The sequence below is a fragment of the Rosa rugosa genome, chromosome 4, assembly GCF_958449725.1.
Source record: "Rosa rugosa chromosome 4, drRosRugo1.1, whole genome shotgun sequence".
In the NCBI taxonomy this organism is placed as follows: domain Eukaryota; kingdom Viridiplantae; phylum Streptophyta; class Magnoliopsida; order Rosales; family Rosaceae; genus Rosa; species Rosa rugosa.
The window spans coordinates 45,332,358-45,357,449 of NC_084823.1; the positions used below are offsets into that span (position 1 = coordinate 45,332,358).

Genomic DNA, 25,092 nt, shown 5'->3' on the forward strand with positions numbered 1-25,092 from the left:
AAAGGACTAACGATTGATCTGAAAGTTGATGTCGCTTAGTTATCAAAGAGTGCCTGATTTGTTGCCACGTCATCAGGTGGCCACCCACTTGTTACAAAACATTGAACGCTTCCCTTATCATTGGCTTACTGAAGTTACAAAGTATTACTATTTACTACTACACTAACTACAATGTAGAAGTAAGAGATGGCTTCAAATTTTGTGAGAGCCTAGTCATTAGCAAAAGGGAAATCGTCTTTCTAATTCAGCCGCCGCGGAACAACCTGAAGCGTCGTGAAATATCCAACTGTAACAAACTTACAAACCTGCTCGCCATTTGTCCGACAGCAACATATCAAGACTCCCTACATTACATATAATTGGTCACAGGCTCTTTGTCTCTCATGGACACTTTCTCGTCTTTTCACCCCCTACCTCCTCGGGCTTGAAGATCTGCCGTGAAGGACAAGGCAAGTCGAGCCAAGAGCCATAGCCCGTAGCCCGCAGAGCCGGTCAGTTTGGAACAATAATAAGAGAGAGCCAGGAGTGACGTACACGTGTCAGTAACACAGCTGTCGGATCTTATCCTACCAAAGCTAGTCTACCCAGTAGAATCGAGTCGTACCATTACTCCCTCCTATATTTGTGCAAAAAGAAAAAAATAAAATTAATTTGAAATTTGATTTCAAGTCCGCCATTGCAGCTGGACCGCACTCCACTCACTCTCACTAGCTCTTTCAGTTTTTTGGGGAATTCAAAGCGTCGGCCCCACTCCCTCCTTCCCTCCCACATGCTTTTTCCCTCGCTTTTTTTTTTTTCCTCTTCTCTTTCGATCGGGAGCTGGGATCGGGCGCACCTGCGTCCTATCCTAAACCTTTAGGAAACTTCTGATATCAGTTCCAATTCCAAACATTCAGTCTCAAAGAAGCACCGGTTCGACGTTCCCTGGAAGCCGTCGTCGTCCGGTTGATGTCTGGAAGCCCTACTCTTACGTCCATAACTGAATCTCGTGCAGCTATTCACCTAATCCACAAACTAGTAATACAGCATTGCATTGATAACTCTTTAAATAGAAAAGGGTAAAAAGGGGCACCATCCTTATAAAACTTCTAGATAAATGCAGGGTCAACAAAATCGCGGTAGGAAAGTGAGCTCAGCAAATTAAGATTCAAACACAGCATTTTCATAGCAAAGCTGGGAAAGTGATCAACAACAAATGTGGCCTCACAGCATTTAACTAGACATGTCTATTTCATACAAGTACAACAACATTACCGAGAGAGTTGGTAAAATTAAAGCGCAAATGTACTAATTAAGATCCCGAAATCCCACATCACAGACCAAAGTAAATGTGCCTCGACCTGGGGGAAAGTCCGGCAACAGTAGCTATATCTGGCAGCAGATTCAGGAGTGATCCATGCGCCTCCTATACGAGTCTGAATGCTCATCCACCCTCCTATCCCTAGCTGGTGGAGAACGTGATCTTCCTCGGCGGTTGTCCCTGGAAGGAGGCTCTCTGTCTTTCCGCCTACGAGGTGAATAGCTACGAGATCTTCTACGATCACGGTCACGGTCACGGTCACGATCACCATAATCACGATCTCCACGATCACGTCCTGCATCTTTTTAAACAGGAAAAATACATCAGTTTAAAGTAAGACTGGTGTCTCAATGCTTTCTCAAAATTTAATACCTTCTAATCTCATAAAGGAATTCTAATCAATACAGGAAGAGAAGGGGTGAAGACTATGGATACTTAAGATGACCATATTTAAAACTCTTGCTTTATTTTTTATTTTTTAGCATAAAAACTAAGATGAGGAGAGATGCAAATTTTTCAATAGTCAACAAATCAAGGTGGACTGGACCACCAAACAAAGCATTGATAAGGAAGAGGACACTCATGAATATTAGATACCATGGTTCTAACAAAAAAATGAATATAAGGAAACTTCATTTCAAGTAGTTAACCCATTGTGAAGATTGTTTAGGCTGAGGCATCAGACTCAAAATAACACGCAAGTCTGCTTGCAATGATGTGGAGCTGTGGACCAAAGGTTACATTTGCCAAATAGTGGTCTAAGTTCTATTTGAGATTTGAATTCTGTCCCACCATTGTCAATACTCACTACAAGCACACAAGATGACCACAGGCATGGCTAACTTTGGCAAATGATGGCCAAGGTTAGTGAAAAATACAAATGCAAAGAAAGATACAACCCATATTCTAGTGTACCTCGCTTATCTCTCAAGCCTTGATACCTTCCTGGAGTAGGTGTCCTCCCTCGCTTCCTCTTCGCCTGCATAGTTAAAGAAAATCAAGATAACATCGCTGCAAATAAAGTTCATAGTTTACAAAAGGAGAAAGAAATGCAGATAAGCTAATCAACAATTTACTCAAATCAGTAACACTGCTTTCCGCATGCTCTGCTTGAAACTACTTTACATTACTGGAAGATAACTGGAAACCGCCCTCCATGGGGATGACTATGATTGATCAACACAACATGAACAGAAAGCGCAAATGTTCTCATGTTTTTAAAGTATCCCTCCTAAGGTTACCATCAAGGATAAAGGCTAACCATACCGGCTGCAAGGAGGTTTTCTCTCCAACTTTTTTTTAACATATGATATAAGATATGTCTTAAGGATTAATTTCGAGAAGCCCAAAATGCAAATACAACAAGAAGAATTTACCATGTCTCTAGGGTATCTTAAGTATTAAGGTTAATAAACAACCATCAGATGCTGTTGCCAACGAAAGAGGAATAAAGGGCATACGACCCACTGCAAAATAGTTGAATTTGTATTGATGATTTTTGAATGTCGACGCAGAACTCATGTCGTGAATGGGATAGTTTCAACTGTTTAGAGCTTAGATTGTGAATTCGATGAAGTACAAACACCAGACCTGCTGCCAAAACTTATCAGGCAACATTTCTGAAGAAAGAAAATCTTCATTATAAAATAATTTAGCAGCATACTACATAGTAACTATCATGATCCTTTGACAGAAACTGATACCTTTTCCACAGTGACTAGTCGACCTTCAAGCACAGAACGATTCAAGTACTTAATGCATCGCTCTGCATCCTCTACAGTTTCCATTGTGACAAATGCAAATCCACGAGATTCTCTGGAGCGAGGGTCAGTTACAAGATGGCACTCCAACACCTGAAACCAAAGCTTAGTTGTAATTTATCAACATAAGATCTCCAATAAGGTACTCTCAGGTTATCACTTTCTAGGTGAACATCAAGTATGAGCGACTACTCTTGCCTCAGCAAGTTTAGTTAAAGCCCGGTAGTAGAAAGGAAACTAGTTATCTTAGTGCATAAAGAGAAATGACAAGCACTACATTACCAACTGATAAAAATTATTTATCATAGGATAGAAAATGAAGCTTCTCTTTAATCTCAAGAACAGAAAGTAAATGGAAAGGAAAGCTGTTAAGTTACCAAGGAAGTTACTCCCTTCTTCCGAACTTACAATTTTCCTTCCTTTTCTAGGGAGATTCAAGTACAATAGCTAAATGAAATACAATTGACCTATCTAGTGATAAGCTGATGGCAGACATAACACACCTGCTGCCTACTGTGTCCAAAGTACACTTAATAACATGCTTTTCAAGTTGTTACTTCCTTTTTTGGTCAAAAAAGAGTTGGTCTGTCTGTCCATTGTTTAAGATAACTATTTTGGTCATGCATAAGATATTTGTGTTTAAAATGTTGCAGTCAATTAAAGCACCATAGCGCAACAAATTCAATCTACATGAAGCTGTCTCAGGGTAAGTTCCATATATTATTCAGAAAATAAAGTTAGAATAGCTCATACCTTGCCTTCTTTGTTAAAGAATTTCTCAACATCAGCAGAGGTAACCCTTGTGGATAAGCCTGTTACATACAAGTTGTTTCCAGGATTGTTTGCATCCACAGATGGGCTCCTGGAGTAAGAAAAACAAGATTCATATTCAACTAATACAACAAAGCTTGAACCCAAATATTTTGGTTGGAATAAACCCAAAACTTACAAACAAAAAAAAAACCATGAATTTCCACAATGTAATATAACATATATACATGCGGTTATACTAGCCAATAACCCAGATTTTATTGACACTGAACAGTTAGAAAATTGAGATTTCCAGTGTACCTAGAACGACTCCTTCTAGACCTCGACAATGATCTTGATCGGCGGCCTTTGACAGGTGAGACAGAGGTCTGAGGTGAAGCAGACCTGAGGAGTAATCACCAAAAGTCACAAGAGAATTATGATACTATACAACTCATATCATTATTAAGCAAAAAAAAAAGACTACAATTCTGAATCAACATCGAATGGGAACTGTACCTTTTTGCTCTCGTGTATGGCATCTACAGACACAAAATGACTACATTAGATGCCGATCGACATGAAACTTCCAGTGTGACTAATAGGTTAACTAATCTGTCTGTAATGTATATTTACATTCATACAAGCAAATGCACATACATACAAGCAAATATAGGTCTCAAATCATAATGTATTCATGTAATTATGGAAATGTAATCTAACTATAAATCGAAAAGCTGGTTTCATACTCCATTTTAAATTTGGTGAACACATGCTAACTTTTCCAAAAGAAAGAACCGAAAAAAGGCGAGCCAAACTGAACACAAAATTCAGCTACAGAGAGAGAGAGAGAGAGAGAGAGAGAGAGATCAAATCAAGCTCAACGAAGTGAAAACTAAGCAACATAGACCACACAGATTTAACTTCTCATTCACTTTTCCTCAGCAATCAAGCAAATTACCAACATTCTTTGATTAAATTTTACATATACTAGGAAATACGAGCTGCATATCATCAAGGATAAACAATTGAATCAAACAAGTCGTCGAAATAACCAGAGAGTTGGCGGGTGGAAATTTTGAAAGCAGATTGAAGAGCTTGAAATCGGTGTGAAATTGTTGATTGGATTAGATGGTGAGATTGGAGGTGGGTTTACCTTTGGGGTGGGTGGAATCTGGAGTCAACTCCCAGATGCCCTAACGCGCGGTACAACTTCGCTGTAAAGATATAATAACGGAAGGTAGGGAGGAAAAGCTTGAATCCCAAAAAATAAGAAACAAATATAAAAGACGAATGCAATTCCGTCGATCGTCACTGCTTCTCAATTCACACGTACGCGGCTTACGCCTAATTTTTTTTTTTTTTTTTTAATTGTTGAGAAAATATCACAAATATAACCCACATGTTTTTCAACAATATTACCTAACTCACTCAATTTTACATCCGTCTTTCAATTAAGGGATAATTGACTCTAAAATAGAGAATTCTCAATCCTTTTCCATCATTTCCCTTTTAATTAACTCACTATCGTTAATTTTACCGTTAAAATTGAGGATTTATTTATCTAAATACTAAAAAAATATTTCAATTTTTTTTTTTAAAATCCTTTTTTATTAGAAATTTCAGAAATTAAAAAAAATTGAAACAAAGATCTAATAAATAAATCTTAAGTTTGAAATGTATTTTTAAGTGTTTTGACAAATATACCCTCGCTTCTAAAGGAAAATTTAACGACAGTAAGTTAAATGTAAGATAATGTTAAATGTGAGTTAGTTGAGTGATATTTTTGAAATGACAGTGAGTTAAGTGTCGAACAGATTAAAACTCAATGACTATTGGTGATTTTTTGCCTAAACAATAATGTTCACGGTTGGATATAAATCTAACGGTGGCAAACAAAACAACTCAACTTAAAAATAATTATTTTTTACAATTAAATTTACATCCAAGAGTGGTTGAACATAATTTCCTTGTCAGTTAATCACTAGGTGAACACCATGGCTAATTAGATTTGGTTTTACCAAATTTTAATTACCAAGGCTACAACTGCCTGTATTTGAATTTGGGCATTTCGGACGGTTTTCAAACTGGGACTGGAAGGGGCTGGATTTCTAGTTGTTGGGGAGATCTGGGATGTTGGAAAGGTCGAGTTGTCTTGAAGGATGTCTTGTTACGCTCGTTTAGGGTGCAATCGTCAAGTTTACAAAACAAGAGCTTTTATGTGTGTTTAGGCGAGGTGAGTTACTATTTAGTCATGCATTAGTCTATAAGAATTCCAAAATGTTCGTCTTACTCGTATCCTTTGGGCTCCAGCATGAGATGCGGAAGCAAATTGGGTGTCAAAAGTCTGAGCGGACATTCAGTAACGTGAACCAAGCGAAAACGATGAAAAATTCTTGTAAAATGGCAGTGCTGATGGAAATTGAGACCTCCAAAGTTCCAATCGTTCTCTATCAGCTTAAGTGGTGAACACAACATTGGAAAAATCATAGGAGACGCACACCTATGATTAACAAGTATAAAGCATCTTTGCTCGTAACGGAGCAACAGAAATAAGAACCAAGTGCAATCAAGAAATCACAACTTGTAAACTATGTTTCAATAGTAAAAAACCCTCAAAGTTTGAATAATTCAAGGTCAATGCAAGTGGCAATGAAGTTTAAGTACAAAGAATAGCAGAAAGATCAAGAAAAGATCAACCCAAGCCTCAATAGCCAAGACTGAGTTACAAATGCTAACCAAAAATATGAGATACAAAAAAAAATTATAAACATATAAAACAGAATCAATCCATGAGTCGTCTCAACAGCTTCAAAGAAAATGGGTGCCGGTTCTCGGCTTGGATTCTTGATTGCACACTTGACCCCAGGTTTTTTACGACTCAGTGAATACTCCTCAAGGAGTGTCTCAAAGGGGGTGATGGTTAGTCCTTCAGGAGTGTCTCCACAGCTTCAAAGAAAAGGGGTGCTGATTCTGGGCTTGGAGTCTTGATTGCGCACTTGACCCCAGGGGTATTTACTACTGTAGTGAGTTCAATTAGGAAGGGTATTCCTCGAGGTATCTTTGCAGAGAAATAGAAGACATCCTGGTTGGCGTGTTTTCGCTTCGCAATAAAGAACATGTTTGTAGCAGCCAGGCGGTCCAGAGTTGCTTCAACATTACCCACCACAATTCCAGGGAAGTCTTTTGTAATCTCATTTGAATCAGGAAGGGATCTCCAAGTCTGCGATGATAATAAGCATCAGGTTTAGATTGCAACAATCAGCACTCTTGGTCTAATCAATTTCATTCAATAACAGCATCTGATCAGAAAGCTCTGTATCCACACGTTTCAGACTACACAGTTTTTTATTTTGTAGTTGACTATAAATTCTCAACAAAGATTACAAAATTTCACTTCAAAACCCACCCATAACCTCTGACATGTCCTAATCCTCACTAATACCTACCCTGCATCGCCACTTTGGGCAGCCACACGCTTAATCCTGTCACCCTTCTTAGCTAAAAGTTAACATGGAAGCATGCTACCCAAATATAAGCTAACAGCACTACTCTAGTAATGGCCCTAATGCGATGCTAGGCGTCCACTGCTGTATTTATCACCTCCCAAGCTACCTCCCTTCCCTGTCTAATTGAATCAGGTCATTACTTAAATGAATTGGAATAGTATAGTCAATCCGCTAAAAAGAACAGCAATTAACAGGTTGAGGTGTGCTTTTATCTCACAGTAGGACACAAAGGGCCCCACACAACATTAAAGAGGAAACAGAGGGTTCAAGATAATTACCTCAAGAAAATTTGCACGCTCCATTCTGCCATCCTCGGTAAAGAAGACATGCAATGGGATTTTATCGTTGAAGTACCAGACAGGTTGTTGATTGTTTTTCACAGCAACCTGCAATAATGAGCTTGGAGGACCTTGAGACATATTCTGGAACGTAACCATAGGCAGGAGAGTCCCTGCAGATGTCCCAGGTTGAATTTGTGGAACCTATTTAACAGAAATGTAGTAGGTCAAAATGAATTCGGGCAGAAATTTCAATTGGTCATATGTTTGATGACTACCTGAAGGGGTCCAGCAGCTGCAAGACCGAAAGTATTTTTGTTGAACTGAATCATAAACCCATCTAATGGGACCTGTGTGTTGTTCTCAAACAATATACTGTAAAATACTTGACCATCCCTGCATGTCAACTGAGCACTGATTTGTAAACCTTGACCAGTTGATGCTGGTAGTAAGACAGGCAACGGAGGTCTGCAATCAAAGTCAGAAAATCCAGTAAGTGCCTCAAAACTTTGATGAACACACCTGACATCAGAAATTGATTCTTCACAGCATAGTCAACCAATGACAATTCACACTTTATTTATTATATCAAATGAAATCCCATAGTTAATTTATAGACTAAGAAATACCACCTCCTACAACCCGCAACTAGTTCACTTAACATTATAACGTAACTGTGACAGAAGCAATACCCTACACTTCATCATACTTACCCAGCAGAAGCAGCAGGCTGATCCACAGGGACAATGGCACTGTTATCCAGGCCAATCAGATCACCAAGTAAATCTGGCACTGGAGCAGCAGGCGAAGCTGGTGCAGGGACTGGTTGCCTTTGTGCAGCATATGGAACACTACCTGAACTAGTTGGTGGTGGGGATGCACCAGTAGCAGCACTATCAGCTGCTGATTCAGAATTTCCTGTTTCGCTACCATACTCCTCATCTTCAGGTCTCGGCGATGAGGTCTTCACACGGGTAACAAATGCTTCTGGGGGCTTGTGATACACAGAGGATAACGTAGCAATGTTTGCAAGAAGTTCATCCAGAAGTGATGAATCAAGCAGGTTTGAATCGTCACTGATCACTGGCTTCTCAGCTAAAACAACATCCTTGGCTGCCTGAGAGATATAAACTAGTCCCATAAGACATAAAACACAATGGTATAGCCCCACTGGATATGGTATTCTAAGTTGTCATATGGCATAACCAAATGTTTAAAAAGAATTATGGAATTTTATCTTGAAAATTCAGATATACAGTTGCTTTATTTAATCGTATGTGGGGACAACCTAGATGTTGTACATATGTGGCACGTGCATAAGCATTTCAACAGCAATCTGTGCACAACCAATGACCACACCCCAAAAGAAAATAAAAATAGCTTCGCAGTTGTACGAGTAAAAGAGAAGGGCAATGTTATACTGACAAAAATGAAATTCATCTCCACAAAACCCACCTCAGGATCAGTTGATAGAAGGCGCCAATATATGTATGCACGATCTCTCAGATCAGGATTGTCTGTCTCCACAGTAGCATTATTCAGAACAACCTGCAAGATGGACCGACAATTTCAGAATTTTTACTTGGTGCATATCTAAAGTACAACTGTGACCAATGAGCAAGAACATGCATTCAAAATTAAATGGCTAAATACACCTTTCAAAATAATAAGACAGTCTTATGCCTTTTATATTGTTTTATACTATAACGATCTAATTGAAACTATTTGCTTACATGATGATACTACAGATTCTAATAAGCTTTTTTAAAGCGAATCAAGGAGAATATAACCCAGGAAGGATAAAAGATGTGGAGAGTACAAAAGCAAAACCTGAATCATCTGTTGTGGTCCTTCGGTGGGCTTTTTAAGAAAAAGTTTGACAGTTGCAGTCAGCAACTGCAATTGGACATGTGCAGGTTCTTCGGGGAAACTTTCCAGAAAGCTTTCAAGGAGCTCATCAGCATTGTCAATTCTTTCCGCATATTCACCAATTATCCAGATCATCGATGCCTTTCAGAGAGAGAGAGAGAGAGAGAGAGAGAGAGAGAGAGAGAGTTAACATGAGCATTTAAACAAGAAGCAATAATACAAAGCTTAATAAGTGAAAGCTGTTTTCAGTAGGAAGAAGAGGCACAAAGTAGAAAGCTTAGGTAGTAATACTATTTTTAGCATGAAAAGGAACATTGAGTACCTTGGCTTCTGGTTCATCTAAAGTGTCTAGGCTTTCGCATAGAGTTGCAATGATTGATTCATAGCTGTAATCAAGACAAAGATTCAGGAAAATGCTCGTAAAGGGCAGAAGATATATATATATATACATATATATATATATATTTATTTATTTATTTATATATATATAAGCACTAAAAGCCCATGACTTACGTATTGGGATATCTTCTAAAGATATCTTTGATGACAATAATGGCCTCTTGAACTACGTAATTGACTTTGATCTTAATCAACTCAAGTAATACAGTAATGCACCGTTCAGCTGCTCTTTCTAATTTGATGGCACAGCGACCAATGGCACGGACAGCCTTTCGGACAAAATCAACATCTACTTCAGTAGCATACTCTTTAAACTCCAATAGAACCTGCAGAAATGTTCCAGTAGATTATGATTCTGATTATACTCTATCTGAAACATAACTTTAAGCATTGAAGTTTAATCTGAACCAGTAACTTCTGGAAAAAAATTGCATACCTGGTCTATGTTTCGATCTGAAGCAAGCTTTATCATAATTTCTAACTTTTCCATCTTTACATAAATAGGATCATTGTACTTGCAAAAGAATACCTACAAAATAATTGAGAATTTGCTTATAAGTATGAACCGCTTGAATGCATATGAGTGTGTATAACTTGGGATCAAGCAACAGCAGTCTAGACTGAAATTTATTTACCTTAATTTCATGAGCAAGAATTGTGGGCCGTCTTTGTACTATAAGGTTGATGTTTCTCAATGCAACATATTGTATCTCAGGCTCAGCAGAGAGTAGTGTCACGAGTGGAGGAGCCATCTTTTTGCAAAGATTTCTGACGACATCGGTACTGGTGATAAGTTCCATTTGTTGGAGGATCATCTACAAGTGAAATGGTAGGAGAAAAGATAAAACAAATGGTGGGAGTGTTCACAATGATGAAGACTGAGAGCAATAGCAATAACAATATAATGAGGAGCATTAAACAAAGAAATTGTCACCTTTACAGCTGAAAGCACGACGGCACAGTTAGCATGCTGTAGTCGCGGGGTAACTCGCTCTACTATATTTTCAGCTTCACGGGCATCAGCTGCCTTGTATCTAGAAAGAGCATCCAGTATAAATACTTGTCCCCACCTGGACACATGTACCGCAATCAAGTTAGAGAATCAACTGCAAAGCATTTCAATAAAACATAAAACAGAACACCTTTATCGACAGTGATCTGAATAGATTATCATAAGTAAATCTGTCCAAAACACAAATATAGTTGAATAAGTAATACTAAAAGTACACATACTCTGTGCATTCATTCAAGGCAGTAAGGAGCTTTGTCAGAGTGTGACTGGTCATCTCAAAGATGGGTCTATTACTATTCTCTTGAATTTCAGCAAGCGCAGCCACAGCATTTGCAACAACCATAGGATTATTATCAGAAATCAAATCCTTGAGAGATTCCAGGAAACCCCTATCCTCAACTAACTCAGCATTTATGTCGTAAAGTTTGGCGACACATATGGCTGCTGTCTTGCGAACATATGGATCATCATCCTGTCATGAAGTACAGTAAATAAGAAAACAAATAGCAAGACACAATTCGAACAAAGCACTTTCAGAGTTGTTGAGAAACAAACAGTGCAAATTTCAACTCAATTACAAACTTAACACTAATTCCCAATAACCAGGAATACCCAAAACAAATATACTAGCACTAAAAGTCAACCTTAAGGCATCTCTGAAGGGGATCACATAGATATTCTGTAATTTTATCAACACGAATGCATCCCATTGTCCGAACGGCTAAAGCGCGAATCAAAGGATTTGGGTCCTGTGAATCCTGCATTTTTCAACATGCAGCACAAATTCATTAGAGGACATATACAAGAGATATTTGATAAATGTTTAGTTCAAAATGATTTAAACCCTATTTTTTAAACAACAAAAAGGAGAAGTTCCTGATATCATTTGGTGCTGCCATAAGACCAATTTACCAGTCCTGACCATCATACTTGGAATATCTTTTGTCCATTTTAATGGCAGTCAGTTAAGGAAATAGGAGCGAGACGTGAGGAAAGTAATGATGTTATTGACTTATAAAATTTATACGTGGAATGACGAATCATGTCTAGCTGCTTTAGCATGATAACCATCTCAATTTTCTAAAACCTATCTGATGGGCTTTGTCAAAACAGACCCTTGAAGCCTGAAATGCCAGGCTTCATCACAACATATGGTTTGCCTATGAACTTGTGATGAAATGGCTAGATTCCACCTCTATTTTCCCTATTTAAAAGCCTATAAGTACCTGAATTGACTTGATTAATTTACATGCAGGAATGCATGCTTGAAAGAAGTGGCAAAAATATGAATTTCTAATAACTGCATCATCTGTAAAAAATTGAATGCAGTATTACCTTGACAAATGTATTCACAGCAAGAATTGCTAGGTCAGGCTGGCTTTTAGCATAATTGATCAGATACAAATAAACCAGCTTCTTCAGCTCCAAATTTTCTGTTTGCATGCAATTCACTACATCCGTGAAAAGCGACGAGACATCCTTCCCAACTGTCATTGCAGCAATCACCTTCTTAACAGCATCTTTCCTCTTATCCTGCACCACACTTAAAACAAAGTAGATGAGAAGATAATTCTGAGTTAAAAGAACGACGCAAGCATATAATCAAAACTCTAGCATAGACGACCCCAAACACGCATAAAAATGATGCAAACTTTAACACCAATGAACTGTTCATATTCATGTGAGCCAAAATCAATACAGCAAAGCTCTTATATTAGAAAATCATCAATGATGTTAGATTTTGATCATGTAAAACTACAATTAACTGCAGTATGAGCTATGAACAATGCTCCGATTTGTTCCTAGTGAACAAAGAAGGAAACTACATTCCGGTTATACGCAAATGGCAGATTTCGATTTCAACTCCATAGGTTTCTCAAGCACGCAGCAGAATCCAAAGCTCGATAGAAACGAAACAAAAATTCCGTATCGGATCCGCACAATTCCGAAGCCCTAAGTTGGCAACTAACACCAGAGAGAATAGCAAATCTAAGCAAGAGTTCAATGCTTCAACTAACAGATCTGCTCGCAGAATCCTCAATACGTAACGAGAAGCCAGAAGGAAGAATCGAATTGGTAATAGATGTAGATCAGAGATCAATTTAGAGAGAGAGAGAGAAGTAGACCTTGTATTGAGAATTGAGCTCTTCTTTGAGCTCGGGAATTTCACCCTTCTTGGTGGTGGAGAAGTACTTGGAGTCGTGCCCGCTCATCTCTTCTCTTCTTGCTCGAGACCAAATGCTTCCTTCGTCTAAATCAGACTGGAAGACGCAAATGAACAACCACGAGGAAATAAAAACTGATGATGGGTAAATTTACTGAATTGACTGTTAGGGTGCTGGACCCGTGGACCGGACCGGTTTGGGTTTTTACTTGCAAGCTCAATGTGTTCAACTGTGCGATTTGGAAGAATTGTAGCGTTTTTACCCCAAGCAGTTTTGTTGTCTGGGCTTTGTTGACAAACACGATCAAAAGCGCTTTTGTTTTGACAAATTCAAAAGCGTTTTTATCAATTTTAGAATGCAATTTCAAATAAAATTACAGTGTATATATAATCGTAAGTGTCAGCCATTCTTCTATGATCTCCAAAAGATAATAATCTGAAAAAACTTTTATCAAATTTGAAAACAATTACAGATTTACAGATTGAGACATCACTCATCAATTTTGCGTTTTCGAAAAGAAATTCCAACAAACCACAAAAATTTTTATAGCACAAAAATAACAAATCTCAACAATATTACTTTTTAGTTCTCGCCAATTTTGGGTTGACACTTATAAAAACCGATTTGAGAAATTGACTAAAGCCCATTATTCTTGACCAAAACTCAATAATATTGAAATATGTTTTGTAGTGTCCACCACAGGGGTAGGCTGAAGAGGAATATTGATGGGGCTTTTAGAGCTGATAGTGGCTGTGGGGGTATTGGTGTAGTGGTCATAGATGATTTGGGTACGAGTATTGGGGCTATTGTTATACCTTTTGTGCATGCACGCTCAACTCTTAATATGGAAGCGGAGATATGTAGAGCTGATCTTCTTCTTGTATTCACCAATGCTGCTCAGAAATTAATGTTAAAAGTGACTCTGCCCTTCTGATTGCTGCACTCTAAAGTGGGGAGAAAAATTTCTCAGAGGTACGTAAGTCGAATTTTAGGTGATTTTAAAGACTATATGACTACTTTTAAATCAATTAGACTAAGCATGTTTACAGTGAAACAAATGGTGTGATATATAGGCTTGCTCACATTGCTAGTTTGTGTTATGTTAATAATGTTTTGTTAGATGAAACTCCTGCTATTATTCATAATGTTCTCTACAAAGATTATTGTAATGTTTCTTCTGTTTCATGGGGTACAATTTTTATGTCTCTCTCTTTGCATATTTCTAGTTTAATAAATGGAATCAGGCGTATGGTCAAACCTTCCAGTTAGGTTGGGCTCCAAACATTTAATATATATATATATATATATATATATATATATATATATAGAGAGAGAGGATCAGAAGCGGACGTCCGCAATTGATCCAAAAGTGTGGACGCCGCTCACGGAGGCTCGAGGTGACGACGATGGTGGCTCTGGTTATGTCCTTGGAGACCAGGGACCCCCCGGACGTGATCGAAGTCGAAATTGGTTTGTCGGTGGACTCCTTAGTGACGAGTTCGAAGTCGAAATTGGCTTGCTCGGAGTTTTTGTTGAACTTCCGGCGCAAATCTCCGACTCTGATCACATTGGCCCTCAACTTGATAGCGATCACGTCCAGGGTGTCCCTGGTCTCCGAGGACAGAACCAGAGCTGTCATCGTCGCCACCCCGAGCCTCCATGAGCGACATCTGCACTTTGACATCAGTTGAGGATGTCCGCCTATGATCGGGCCTCTATATATATATTTGGCGGTCAGCTCCTATAGGCTTGCTTTTTTTCTCATTGCCTAAATCAGGTCAATATCTCTTTTATGTGAAAGTGCCTTAACCTCAAGTAAAAACTTTGAGAAGAACAAGGTCATAAAAAAAAAAAAGAAGTATATTTGAGAAGAACAAGAACTATACACTCCATGACAAAATGGAATACTTAAAATTAAAGTAATTAGCACTCCTATAATATACATACTCGGTGTCAAAGTACACAATTTTAGATATAAAACATAATAATCAAATGTGAAAAATGAAACCGTATTTTTTTTTTGTTTGAAATGAAAATGAAATCGTATATGGATCCATGAATTTGACATATGCATCATTGTTCAACATGATGATTAATTACAGACGGAGCAAACCCTTTAATCTCTAAAAAGAAAAAGAAAAAGAAAAATTACAAAATGTCTAAAACTAAAAAATGGAAGAAATCTCCGTCCGAATAAGTTTCGGAGACACAACCACGTGCCCCGCACATGCCATATAACCGGCGCAGCCTATATATAGAACCTCTCCCTCGAAATCAAACCAGAAAAATCATCATCGTCCCCAAAACCCCAAACACCCATAACTCAACGAACACAGAAATTCAAATCAAATCTGCAACCACAATGGGACATGGTATTATTCACCAACCTCCAACACATTTTTTTTTTTTTTCACTTTTCACCTCTTCCCCTTTCAAAATTACCGTCGCTAATCATATCTTTCATTCTTTCAGGTGAGAAATCCCACCGACCCAGTAAAAAGCACAAATCGTCGGCCAAGGTTTGCTTCATATAGTAACCACGATCTTCCGATTACTTTTACCGCGATGTAGTTTTCTTCATACCAAGCCTTTTGTGCAGGAAAGCATCCCTGTGGAGGACTACGAAGCCTACGTCGGCGGCGAAGAGCTCGACGATGACGTTCGCGGCGACGGTATGAGTTTTTATTGGTTTGAGTTTGTGATAGGGTTTTGCAAAATTAGGGTTTCAATCAATGTGGCTGAACTTGTGAATGATGCTTTTGATTGAAGGTGAAGTTAAAAAGAGGGATTTTACTAAGCTGGAATTGAAACCTGACCACATGAATCGGCCTTTGTGGGCCTGCGCCGATGGTAGAATATTTCTCGAGACGTTCTCAGCTTTGTACAAGCAAGCCTATGATTTTCTCATCGCCATTGCGGAGCCGGTTTGCAGGTAGCTAGTTTTTCGAGTGTAAATGCAATAATGTAGTTGAAATTTTTGAGTGTGTGATGAATTGGAGTTTGGTTGTAGGCCAGAGTCAATGCACGAGTACAACTTGACCCCGCATTCCTTGTATGCGGCGGTGTCTGTTGGTCTGGAAACGCAAACTATCATTTCGGTTTTGGATAAGCTGTCAAAGACCAAGCTCCCCAAAGAAATGATTGATTTCATACACGGTTCTACGGCTAATTACGGCAAAGTGAAGCTTGTGCTGAAGAAGAATCGGTATTATGTTGAATCCCCATTCCCAGAGGTTAGCCTTTTACCGTTTTCAGTTATTGGTTATGGATACAGATATTTTGGATTACTAAATTGTTGTTGGATGGTTTTCAGGTATTGAAGAAATTGCTCAGGGATGACGTTATATCCAAATCAAGGATTATTCCTGAGGTCTGTCCCTTGGATCAACTCAGAATGTGTAGTTATCATTGTGTGTTAGTACTGTTTTTCATTTTATTGGGAGTTTAGGCATGTTGTATTGTATCCCATCTTTAAACTTCTTCATTCTATTTTAGATCAGATAACTATTTATTAAATTGTATATCTCTAGGTTTCCTCCACATGGACACATGTTTTGACATTCATGAGTTCTTTTATAGGGTGCTAATGGAAATGGTGGATTTACAATTAGCAAAACCTTGGGCGAAATTGCAGCCGATTCCAGTGGTTTGCTAAATGAAGCAGAATTGGCAGCTGCGGCTGAAGAAAAAGAAACTCACGCATTTGAAATTGATCCTTCACAGGTAGCTTGTTATTAACACGGAAGCCTGTTTTCCCATTATTAGCTTATGTATCCCTGGATCATGCGTGGTGTCCGAATCACACTATCACACACACACACCCCCCCCCCCCCCCCCCCCACACACACACACACACACACACTCACACAAAAATTCTGTCTTCCTGAAATCTGAAGCTCTTGATTATGCATACTCTGTGATCCTATGGGATAATAAATCATTCATAAATCTTTTTTTTTCTTCATGTAAACAAAAGAAGCTTTTCATATCAGAAAGTTCTTAATTTGCATATTATTTCTATTGTTCGTCAGGTTGAGAAAGTAAAAGAACGTTGTTTGCCAAACGCTTTGAACTATCCCATGTTGGAGGAGTATGACTTCAGAAATGATACGGTGAGTTACCCTTACCCTAAAATCATTAATCAGTATATAAAGCAATCATCATCTAGGAGTTGCTTTCTTTTTCCTTCTCACTCTAATCATCGTATTGCTCTTTTGTCACTTCAGGTTAACCCTGATCTTGATATGGAACTCAAGCCTCAAGCGCAACCACGACCATATCAAGAGAAGAGCTTGAGTAAAATGTTTGGAAATGGTATGGTTTACTTGTAAACTTGTCATACATGATTAATCACTGAAATTTCTAAACTCTTTCAAATTTTATTGGGATTTGTGGAACGATTACATTATGAATAACTTTGTTCCATTTGAAGATTTTATCTTTATTTTTATTCTAAGAACTGTGCATAACCAGTATGAAGTTCTACCATAAGTTCCTAAGTAGTTAAAGTAACTTTTCTGTGCTTTTCGTTGCTTTCTTTTCCGAAACCTTTTGGCTTTAATTGGATTTTTTTTTTCTTCAACTTTATAATTCAATAATGCAGGGAGAGCACGATCTGGCATTATTGTGTTACCTTGTGGTGCTGGAAAATCTCTAGTTGGTGTTTCTGCAGCCTCCCGAATAAAAAAGAGCTGCCTTTGTCTAGCAACAAATGCTGTTTCTGTTGATCAATGGGCTTTTCAGTTTAAATTGTGGTCAACCATTCGAGATGAACACATTTGTCGTTTCACATCTGATAGCAAAGAAAGATTCCGCGGAAATGCTGGGGTGGTTGTGACAACATATAACATGGTTGCGTTTGGTGGCAAGAGGTCCGAAGAATCTGAAAAGATTATTGAAGAAATAAGAAATAGAGAATGGGGATTGCTTCTCATGGATGAGGTAATTATATGATTTTATGAACTGGATTCTTTACTGGTAAGATTATGTACATCTCATATGCTGAATGCATCAGAGGATACTGATCAAGTTCTCCTTTTTATTAGGTGCACGTTGTTCCTGCTCAGATGTTTCGAAAGGTTATCGCCATTACCAAATCACACTGCAAGCTTGGACTGACCGGTGAGTCTGATAATATAGGCTTTGAGCCATTGCCTACATTTAGCCTTGATCTTTTAGTGTTTCTAAGTCCTAAATTATTGATCAATACACTTGCAGCCACGCTTGTGAGAGAGGATGAGAGGATCACAGATCTGAATTTCCTAATTGGTCCCAAATTGTATGAAGCAAACTGGCTGGATTTGGTAAAAGGTGGATTTATTGCAAATGTACAGTGTGCTGAAGTATGGTGTCCAATGACGAAGGAGTTCTTTGCAGAATATTTGAAGAAAGAGAACTCCAAGAAAAAGCAGGTTTGTCCATTCTGAAAATGTACTCATCTTGATGTATGAGCATATTATCTCCAAGGATGGTATTATGTCCGTATGAGTGAAGAGCTGTGTACATGCTTATGTGACTCCATTTAATTTTCGGTTAATAGGAAACTGAGTTCATTAAGTGAAAAAAGAATTTCATGTGAGAGAAAATCCAAGGGTGTTGCCTTCCTTCTTTCAACAAATTTTCCGCCGTTTTGGTATGGTGCAACTTTGTCCATTTTTATAGGCTTTGAAATTGAAAGTTACCATAACGTGGGTCTTCACTCTTATAGCTAGTCAGACTTCAAATTCAAATCAGATCCTTATTGGCAAAATCAAAAAGTTACAGTAGTCCACTATCCATTTTAATAAATTTCAAGAAAGGAATTGATTGATGAGGAGAAGTGGACCCATTCACCCTAAAACAACTTTGGTCAGGACTTGAACTCACAGCTCCTCACTTATAAGGAGAATAATTATAGCTTACTACCTTATGGTTTGGGGTGTTTTCCCCTGTGCACCCCGTGGCTCAAAACATTTGTATACTTGAGGATGTTTTGTTGCTGTTGCCCAATGCTTTTATCTTCCTTTTCTTAACTACTATCTATGTAGATAACATCTGTATGTTTAACCTGTGTGCACTTTCCTAATTTTCCTTCTCAAAGATTTAACGTCCTCTTTCTTTTTCAGGCACTTTATGTGATGAATCCGAATAAGTTTAGGGCTTGTGAGTTTCTTATACGGTTTCATGAACAGCAACGTGGTGATAAAATTATCGTCTTTGCTGACAATCTCTTTGCTCTCACGGAGTATGCAATGAAACTTCGGAAACCTATGATCTATGGAGCTACCAGGTTGTTCATGGACATAGTTCATATCGGTTAAGAGCTTTTGCTTCTGCTGTGTTAATCTAATGCCCATTGGTTTTGTAATTTCAGCCATGTTGAGAGGACAAAGATCTTAGAAGCCTTCAAAACAAGTCGGGACGTAAATACTGTATTCTTGTCAAAGGTACTTAGTTGATGTGGTCATCCTTGTCTTTTTTTATCTTTGATAATATCTGGAAATCCTCAAAACTTTAAATTGTTGCACATGATTTGAAGTCTTTGAAATGATTTACAGTCTACTTTTGATAACTGGAATTAATCATATATTGTTGATATCATTGACAAGTGGAAACTTTATGCTCTTATATTATGAAATTATTATGCGAGGCTGAAGACCTAATCTCATAATGTATGATTCATGACTTCATGCTATGTTAATTTCAGGTGGGAGATAATTCTATTGACATTCCTGAGGCAAATGTGATAATTCAGATATCATCACATGCTGGTTCAAGACGTCAAGAAGCACAGCGTCTTGGTCGTATTCTGAGGGCCAAGGTTTGTTTTCATGCTGATATTCATATGGATGTAGTCCTTGCTTCCTTCTGATATTGGGATTATGATGGAATCAATTACAATTTTTATTGGCCAGCATTGCTATTAGCATGTCATATTCTTGGGGCAGGCATGTATTCATGTTCATTTTTGAAATATGCATCATAGCTTTCTTTTGATATTGGGTGGATCTGGAATGTGTTATAAAAATTGGCGGTGTCTATTGCTAGGTTTTGTACTCTAGTTTTTCCGCAGTTAATATGACGTACACCTGGCGTAGCTTTTAGTGGATGACCTGACATTGATTTTTTCTTTATTAATGCATTTTGAAATGAGATTAATGTATTGGGTATAATTATTAGATGTTGTACTCTCATGTGTTGTTAACATTTTGATTGGATCAACAGGGTAAACTTCGGGATCGGATGGCAGGAGGTAAAGAGGAGTATAATGCATTCTTTTATTCTCTCGTGTCAACTGATACACAGGTATGCATTTATTCTCTTAGTTTCATTAAGAACTTTTTAATTTTGATATTGATTCAGTCATCCATCTGAATACAGGAGATGTACTATTCAACTAAACGACAACAGTTTTTGATTGATCAAGGGTATAGTTTTAAGGTACATCAGTTTGATTTTTTTTTTTTTTTTTCCGCCCTAAGTTTTGTTTGCTGTGCCTCCAAAGCACTATACCTGTCTCGGATATCTACAGTTGTCTAATTGCTACCAATAAACCTCTATTGACAGGTTATTACAAGCTTGCCTCCACCTGATTCAGGAGCTGATTTGAGCTACCACCGTCTTGATGAGCAATTGCACCTACTCACAAAGGTCTCTGTCTTTCCCTCTTGAAGTTTTTTACGTAAAGCTGATTCTTTTTCAGCAATGCTAGTAAACTTATCTTCAATGTCTCTGGGGGATCGTTTCTTTAAAAGCCGTTTTTGTAGTGGTGTTTTCTTTTTTTTGGGATTGAAATTGCACACCCCCTCCTCCCCAGTGAATCCTCTTCAGGAAGCACTGTTCCCAAACAGGTCTTAAGTTTTTAATGCATTGAATAGGCGACTTTCTTCTTCCATATTTGTTACACTCACTTTACTCTCCTTATGTATATCCACATCTCGTTCACTCTTCTTCCAGAAATGGGGCGAGGGAAGTTAGTAAATAATATAGAGACATCTAAGAATAGAAGTGAAAGCAGTCTTGGATTTCTTTCCTATCAGAGGCCATGGTGTCAAAATCGTGCAGGAAAATTGGCATTATGGAAGTCATTTTTTAGATTTTCTGACTTGTTTAATGCTTCCAGGTGTTAACTGCTGGTGACGATGCTGTTGGCTTAGAGCAACTAGATGAAGATGTGGATGACATTGCCCTTCTTAAATCACGTCGTTTCTCTGGATCCATGAGTGCGATGTCGGGTGCCAATGGGATGGTTTACATGGAATATAGGTATGCCCAATTTTTTCTACCTCGTGTTCTTTACTTGTAGAGGGACATAAAGGAAGTATATTTTATCTTTATTGTTTCTCTGTTATCCTAAATCATCTCCTACTTTGCAGTACTGGGAAAAACAAAAATGGCAAAGGACAGATGAAGAGTAAGCCCAAGGATCCGGCCAAGAGACATCATTTGTTTAAAAAGCGCTTTGCCTGAGCACATACAGGATGAAGAAATTAACGATTTTGAAAATTTGAGGTTGATGTTTCGGCTTACTTTAAAAATGAGCAAGCGCTCTGTATGTTTCTCAGAAGCCAAAAACATTTGCAGCTTTCAAATATCGAAAGTGTTGCTGTACTTGTATATACTTTGAAGATATGAATTCCCCATGGTTCAGATCTTTCAAATTCTGCAGTAATGGTTCTGAGATATTTAATTGATGAAGAAAACTCAAGCGAGTGATGAAGTGTTCCTGGTCTGTGGCTTAAATGTGGAAGTTTCCACCGAGGAGGATTTTCATGCTTTAACAACACGCTTACGCATTTTGCATCCCATTTAAGGGTTTGCTGCGTACAAAAGGGCAAGTGGGCAACAGTTACTTGGAAGCTGGGGTTAGATGCTGTCTTCTGAATTGGAGCCGACGTCTCAATTTTCTTGTTGTCCTTTTTTTTTTTTTTTTGATGACAGAAAGTAATTACAAAACAGAAGAAAATCATCTAACAACACCCTCGCCAAGCTGATTCAAATGGAACGCTGGGCACACGGAAAGGGATGAACAAGAAAATCAAATTCGAGGGTTATGATGATTATAAGCCAAATTAGCTAAATGATCAGCTACAAAATTAGCTTCTCTAAATACATGTCTAAATAGTACAGTCTGTTGAATATCCTTTATTATTATCTTGTGCTTGAATTGCCATGGCACAGTAGCAGTTCCCATAATACAATCAATTAACGTTTTGGAATCGCCTTCCACAATTATCTGACGCAGATTTTGCAAATATGCAGTGTGTAAGCCTTCCCTTAACGCTGTTGCCTCAGCTATTAAACTGTTTGTCGATCCAATAACCCTACAGGCAGCCACAATAGGATTAGCATCAGAATTACGAATAACAAAACCAATGACAGCCTTAGGTACCATTCTTAACTGATCCATCAAAGTTTAGTTTAACAAAATTTTCCGAAGGAGGGTACCACTTGATATGGTAATCCTTGGAAATCCTCTGAGTATAGCTACTGTGATTTTCTTGTTCACCTTCTGAGTCACAGGAACAGTTTCCAAACTGACATAGGTCACCAAAATCACTTTCTGGGTCACTTTCGTGACCTGCAAACTGACCTGGTGACCCAGGTCAGTTTGGAAACTGTGCCGGTGATCTAGATGATGAAAATAAACACTAAAAAACAGTGAATAGTGGGTGACCTGATGACCCAACCGGTGAACTTACTCTTATAGTGTATACATGTGTAAGCCTCTTCATGTGCTACAGTGCTAGATAGTACTCTCGTGAATGAGGGTGTTTAGTTAGCTTGATATAAATTATTGACTCACTTTATGCTTGTGTGCGGACATAACCTGACCGACTGTCAACATCAGGAAGTTGGTGAGAGATCAGTAAGAGCTGATGGATGCCTTTATGGATTCTTCACACTCACGTTGGAGAGATTCTTTTTTCTGGTCTCGAAAGACCTAGCTAGGCTAGCTATTTGACTGCTTTTTGGGACATTCTTCACTTTTGCTTATACAAATATAAATTGACACTTGCTTACTTGAAGAAGCAAAGGAAAACCCACACTCTCCTAGCAGGCTAGCACTATCGGGGCAAAGATTCACTTCACCTAAGCCAAAGATCAAAATTCCCAACACTGCTCATCATTGCCCTCACAATTACTTCAGGTGCCAGAGAGAGCTATTGGGTACAAAGAAATCATACTAAACTAGTAATACTTGGACAAAGCCAATTCCTACTACACTTTTTTTTTTGGCTTGAAATGGACATCACTCCTAATCTCAAGTAGTGGAGACAAGAAGAATATAACAATTATGTGCAGTAAAGGAGGACTACTTAGTCCACAATTCATAAGAATGTTATGAATAAAGTGGATAGTTAAATACACAGAATATGATAGGAAAACCCTCTATGGTTTAGTCAAATGACTCAGAGATCAGTCATTTTGTAATGGATTTGGGGTTTGAAAGGCCTCTGACTGGTAGATACTAAACTTACATTTAACACTTCAACTAATTTCCTAACTATTCTGGTCTGGAGGTCTTCCCAGTCCACAGGAATTGATGGCCTTGCTTTACTTATTAATTTGGTTTTGGGTTCAATCTTTTACTAACTAACAATTCTAGTCTAGAGGGAGTCCACATAGGAAATTCATAGCCTTGCTTACTTGCTTAGCATATAATGATTGTTTTAGGCTTTTAGCCCTTTTAACTTGGTTTTGGATTGGAAGCTCTAACTGTCGAGGCAAGTCTATCACTGTGTAAGTTAACTCCACCGCTCTACGCTAACATGTAGACATAATAAAATCAAAAACAAATCGAAGAGCCTATGTGATAATTGAACAAAAATTGAGGGACTAATGGTATAACTAACACCTTTGTTTTGGGAGAGAGACTTGCGTACGGCACCCGCAACACGTGGCAGTGGGGCTGCCCAATTAGTGCCCAAACAGGGAGGTATTTTGGGTATTTCACATTAAAAACCAGAGGCAGTTTCGAAAAAGAAGATCGGACTATGCAAGAATTTCACTTGTTTTGGTATCTATTTTTCCATGCCACGAACATGACCAAAAGATTCACCAGTAGTGACATATAATTAATTAAATAAGGGCTCTGTCTTTCTTGTCTGCTAGATGGGCAGTAGTTTATAACTAAAGTCTCCCCCTTTTTGTTATAAAAAAAAAAAAACTAAAGTCGGTCCACTTAATGATGATATACCATTCGTGCACCTACCTAGTATTATATGGTTTCTCTGTTCAATCATTGCAAGAGAAATCACTAGTAAAGTTTCCCTGAACATGGAATTTTCCGTGTCCCAGCAAGGACCCTTTTCTAGGACCACCAAGAGAGATCAGCAACTTTTCCGATCATCATTCTGTCGACATATTCTCTTCTTTTCCGAGGAGTTCATTCTAGAATATTTTTTAGAATAATTGACAATAACTAGACTCGAAATCTTAATTTGCAGAGGAATTAATCAATATTGTACATCAAGTTATTACACATGTCCATTTTGCACGTAGAATCTATGAGGCATGCATGATCATTTGTTCCAAACTAGGTTTGAAAAATTAGCTCCTAAAGATGCAAATCATTTGTTTAAAACTTGGAACATTTTGTAATTAGAGTTTTAACACCATGTTAAACAACCATTGAACCCTAGGTGGACAAATGGGTGGGGTAACATATTTGTCAATGTTATATTTCATAAGTTTCTTTATTATGTTAATTTTAAGTCATAAACTCCTAAATCCACCAAAACTAACGAGCCCATAAGGTATTACACAAACTATTTAATCACTCCTATGAATCTATATATAGCAGTGTAATGATAGGATATTGAACTGAAGCAGCCTAAAATATGAATTCTCTTGTTATATTGTGATGGTCAAAAAGTGTGTGTTTGGAATCATTAGTTGTTCTTATGATCAAGTTTTATAAGCATACTTTTCTTTACTGCTCTCCCCATTAAGTGAGTTGTCTCACTTTCTCATTTCTCTCGTGCACATATTTAACACAGCAGGAAAATGGGTTTTGCAGAATGATCATCAACTACATAGCTATATAGCTAATATTTCAGAATGATAGC

At 38.0% G+C, this 25,092-nt stretch overlaps 3 protein-coding genes across 7 annotated transcripts; 1 reads left to right on the plus strand and 2 right to left on the minus strand.

Moving 5' to 3' along the window:
* Positions 1-1,140: 1,140 nt before the first annotated feature.
* On the minus strand, positions 1,141-5,101 carry LOC133745847 (serine/arginine-rich splicing factor SR45a-like). 5 transcript variants are annotated; one of them, XR_009863821.1, is made up of 8 exons: positions 4,967-5,101; positions 4,330-4,352; positions 4,132-4,215; positions 3,814-3,922; positions 3,004-3,153; positions 2,677-2,919; positions 2,216-2,279; positions 1,527-1,601 (listed from the first exon to the last, which is right to left on the minus strand). XR_009863821.1 is itself a non-coding variant. In XM_062174014.1 (7 exons), the coding sequence occupies exons 2-7, from the start codon at positions 4,350-4,352 to the stop codon at positions 1,384-1,386; spliced, it is 642 nt and encodes a 213-aa protein (XP_062029998.1). In that variant the 5' UTR covers positions 4,967-5,100; the 3' UTR covers positions 1,141-1,383. The 5 variants fall into 5 exon arrangements, 3 of the variants coding, with proteins under 3 accessions (XP_062029998.1, XP_062029996.1, XP_062029997.1); XR_009863822.1 differs by having other exon boundaries at positions 1,534-1,601; positions 2,677-2,890; positions 4,967-5,100; XM_062174014.1 differs by lacking the exon at positions 2,677-2,919 and having other exon boundaries at positions 1,141-1,595; positions 4,967-5,100.
* A 1,286-nt stretch (positions 5,102-6,387) lies between these two features.
* On the minus strand, positions 6,388-13,166 carry LOC133743000 (beta-adaptin-like protein B). Its single transcript, XM_062170738.1, has 15 exons — positions 13,004-13,166; positions 12,213-12,410; positions 11,522-11,635; positions 11,099-11,349; positions 10,800-10,935; positions 10,501-10,680; positions 10,302-10,394; positions 9,980-10,191; positions 9,789-9,852; positions 9,428-9,607; positions 9,053-9,145; positions 8,311-8,714; positions 7,876-8,065; positions 7,598-7,801; positions 6,388-7,033 (listed from the first exon to the last, which is right to left on the minus strand). The coding sequence occupies exons 1-15, from the start codon at positions 13,088-13,090 to the stop codon at positions 6,734-6,736; spliced, it is 2,706 nt and encodes a 901-aa protein (XP_062026722.1). The 5' UTR covers positions 13,091-13,166; the 3' UTR covers positions 6,388-6,733.
* A 2,153-nt stretch (positions 13,167-15,319) lies between these two features.
* LOC133745113 (general transcription and DNA repair factor IIH helicase subunit XPB1) lies at positions 15,320-21,681 on the plus strand. Its single transcript, XM_062173106.1, has 20 exons — positions 15,320-15,414; positions 15,515-15,561; positions 15,642-15,714; positions 15,812-15,974; positions 16,053-16,275; positions 16,356-16,412; positions 16,622-16,765; positions 17,074-17,154; positions 17,269-17,356; positions 17,646-17,983; positions 18,088-18,163; positions 18,260-18,453; positions 19,147-19,310; positions 19,395-19,467; positions 19,728-19,841; positions 20,246-20,326; positions 20,402-20,461; positions 20,588-20,671; positions 21,144-21,286; positions 21,397-21,681. The coding sequence occupies exons 1-20, from the start codon at positions 15,405-15,407 to the stop codon at positions 21,488-21,490; spliced, it is 2,307 nt and encodes a 768-aa protein (XP_062029090.1). The 5' UTR covers positions 15,320-15,404; the 3' UTR covers positions 21,491-21,681.
* The last annotated feature ends 3,411 nt before the right edge of the window (positions 21,682-25,092 follow it).

Excerpts from the sequence above, each read along its gene's own strand:
- LOC133745847 (XM_062174012.1), bottom strand. The coding sequence starts at position 4,352 with ATGCCATACACGAGAGCAAAAAG. Across the intron at positions 3,923-4,131 it reads TCTAGAAGGAGTCGTTCTAG|GAGCCCATCTGTGGATGCAA; the intron begins GTACACTGGAAA and ends TTCTTACTCCAG. Across the intron at positions 3,154-3,813 it reads TCTTTAACAAAGAAGGCAAG|GTGTTGGAGTGCCATCTTGT; the intron begins GTATGAGCTATT and ends CTTTGGTTTCAG.
- LOC133743000 (XM_062170738.1), bottom strand. The coding sequence starts at position 13,090 with ATGAGCGGGCACGACTCCAAGTACTTCTCCACCACCAAGAAGGGTGAA. Across the intron at positions 12,411-13,003 it reads AGCTCAATTCTCAATACAAG|GATAAGAGGAAAGATGCTGT; the intron begins GTCTACTTCTCT and ends AGTGTGGTGCAG. Across the intron at positions 10,936-11,098 it reads GCCTTGAATGAATGCACAGA|GTGGGGACAAGTATTTATAC; the intron begins GTATGTGTACTT and ends ACATGTGTCCAG.
- LOC133745113 (XM_062173106.1), top strand. Across the intron at positions 18,164-18,259 it reads CTGCAAGCTTGGACTGACCG|CCACGCTTGTGAGAGAGGAT; the intron begins GTGAGTCTGATA and ends ATACACTTGCAG. Across the intron at positions 20,327-20,401 it reads TCGTGTCAACTGATACACAG|GAGATGTACTATTCAACTAA; the intron begins GTATGCATTTAT and ends ATCTGAATACAG.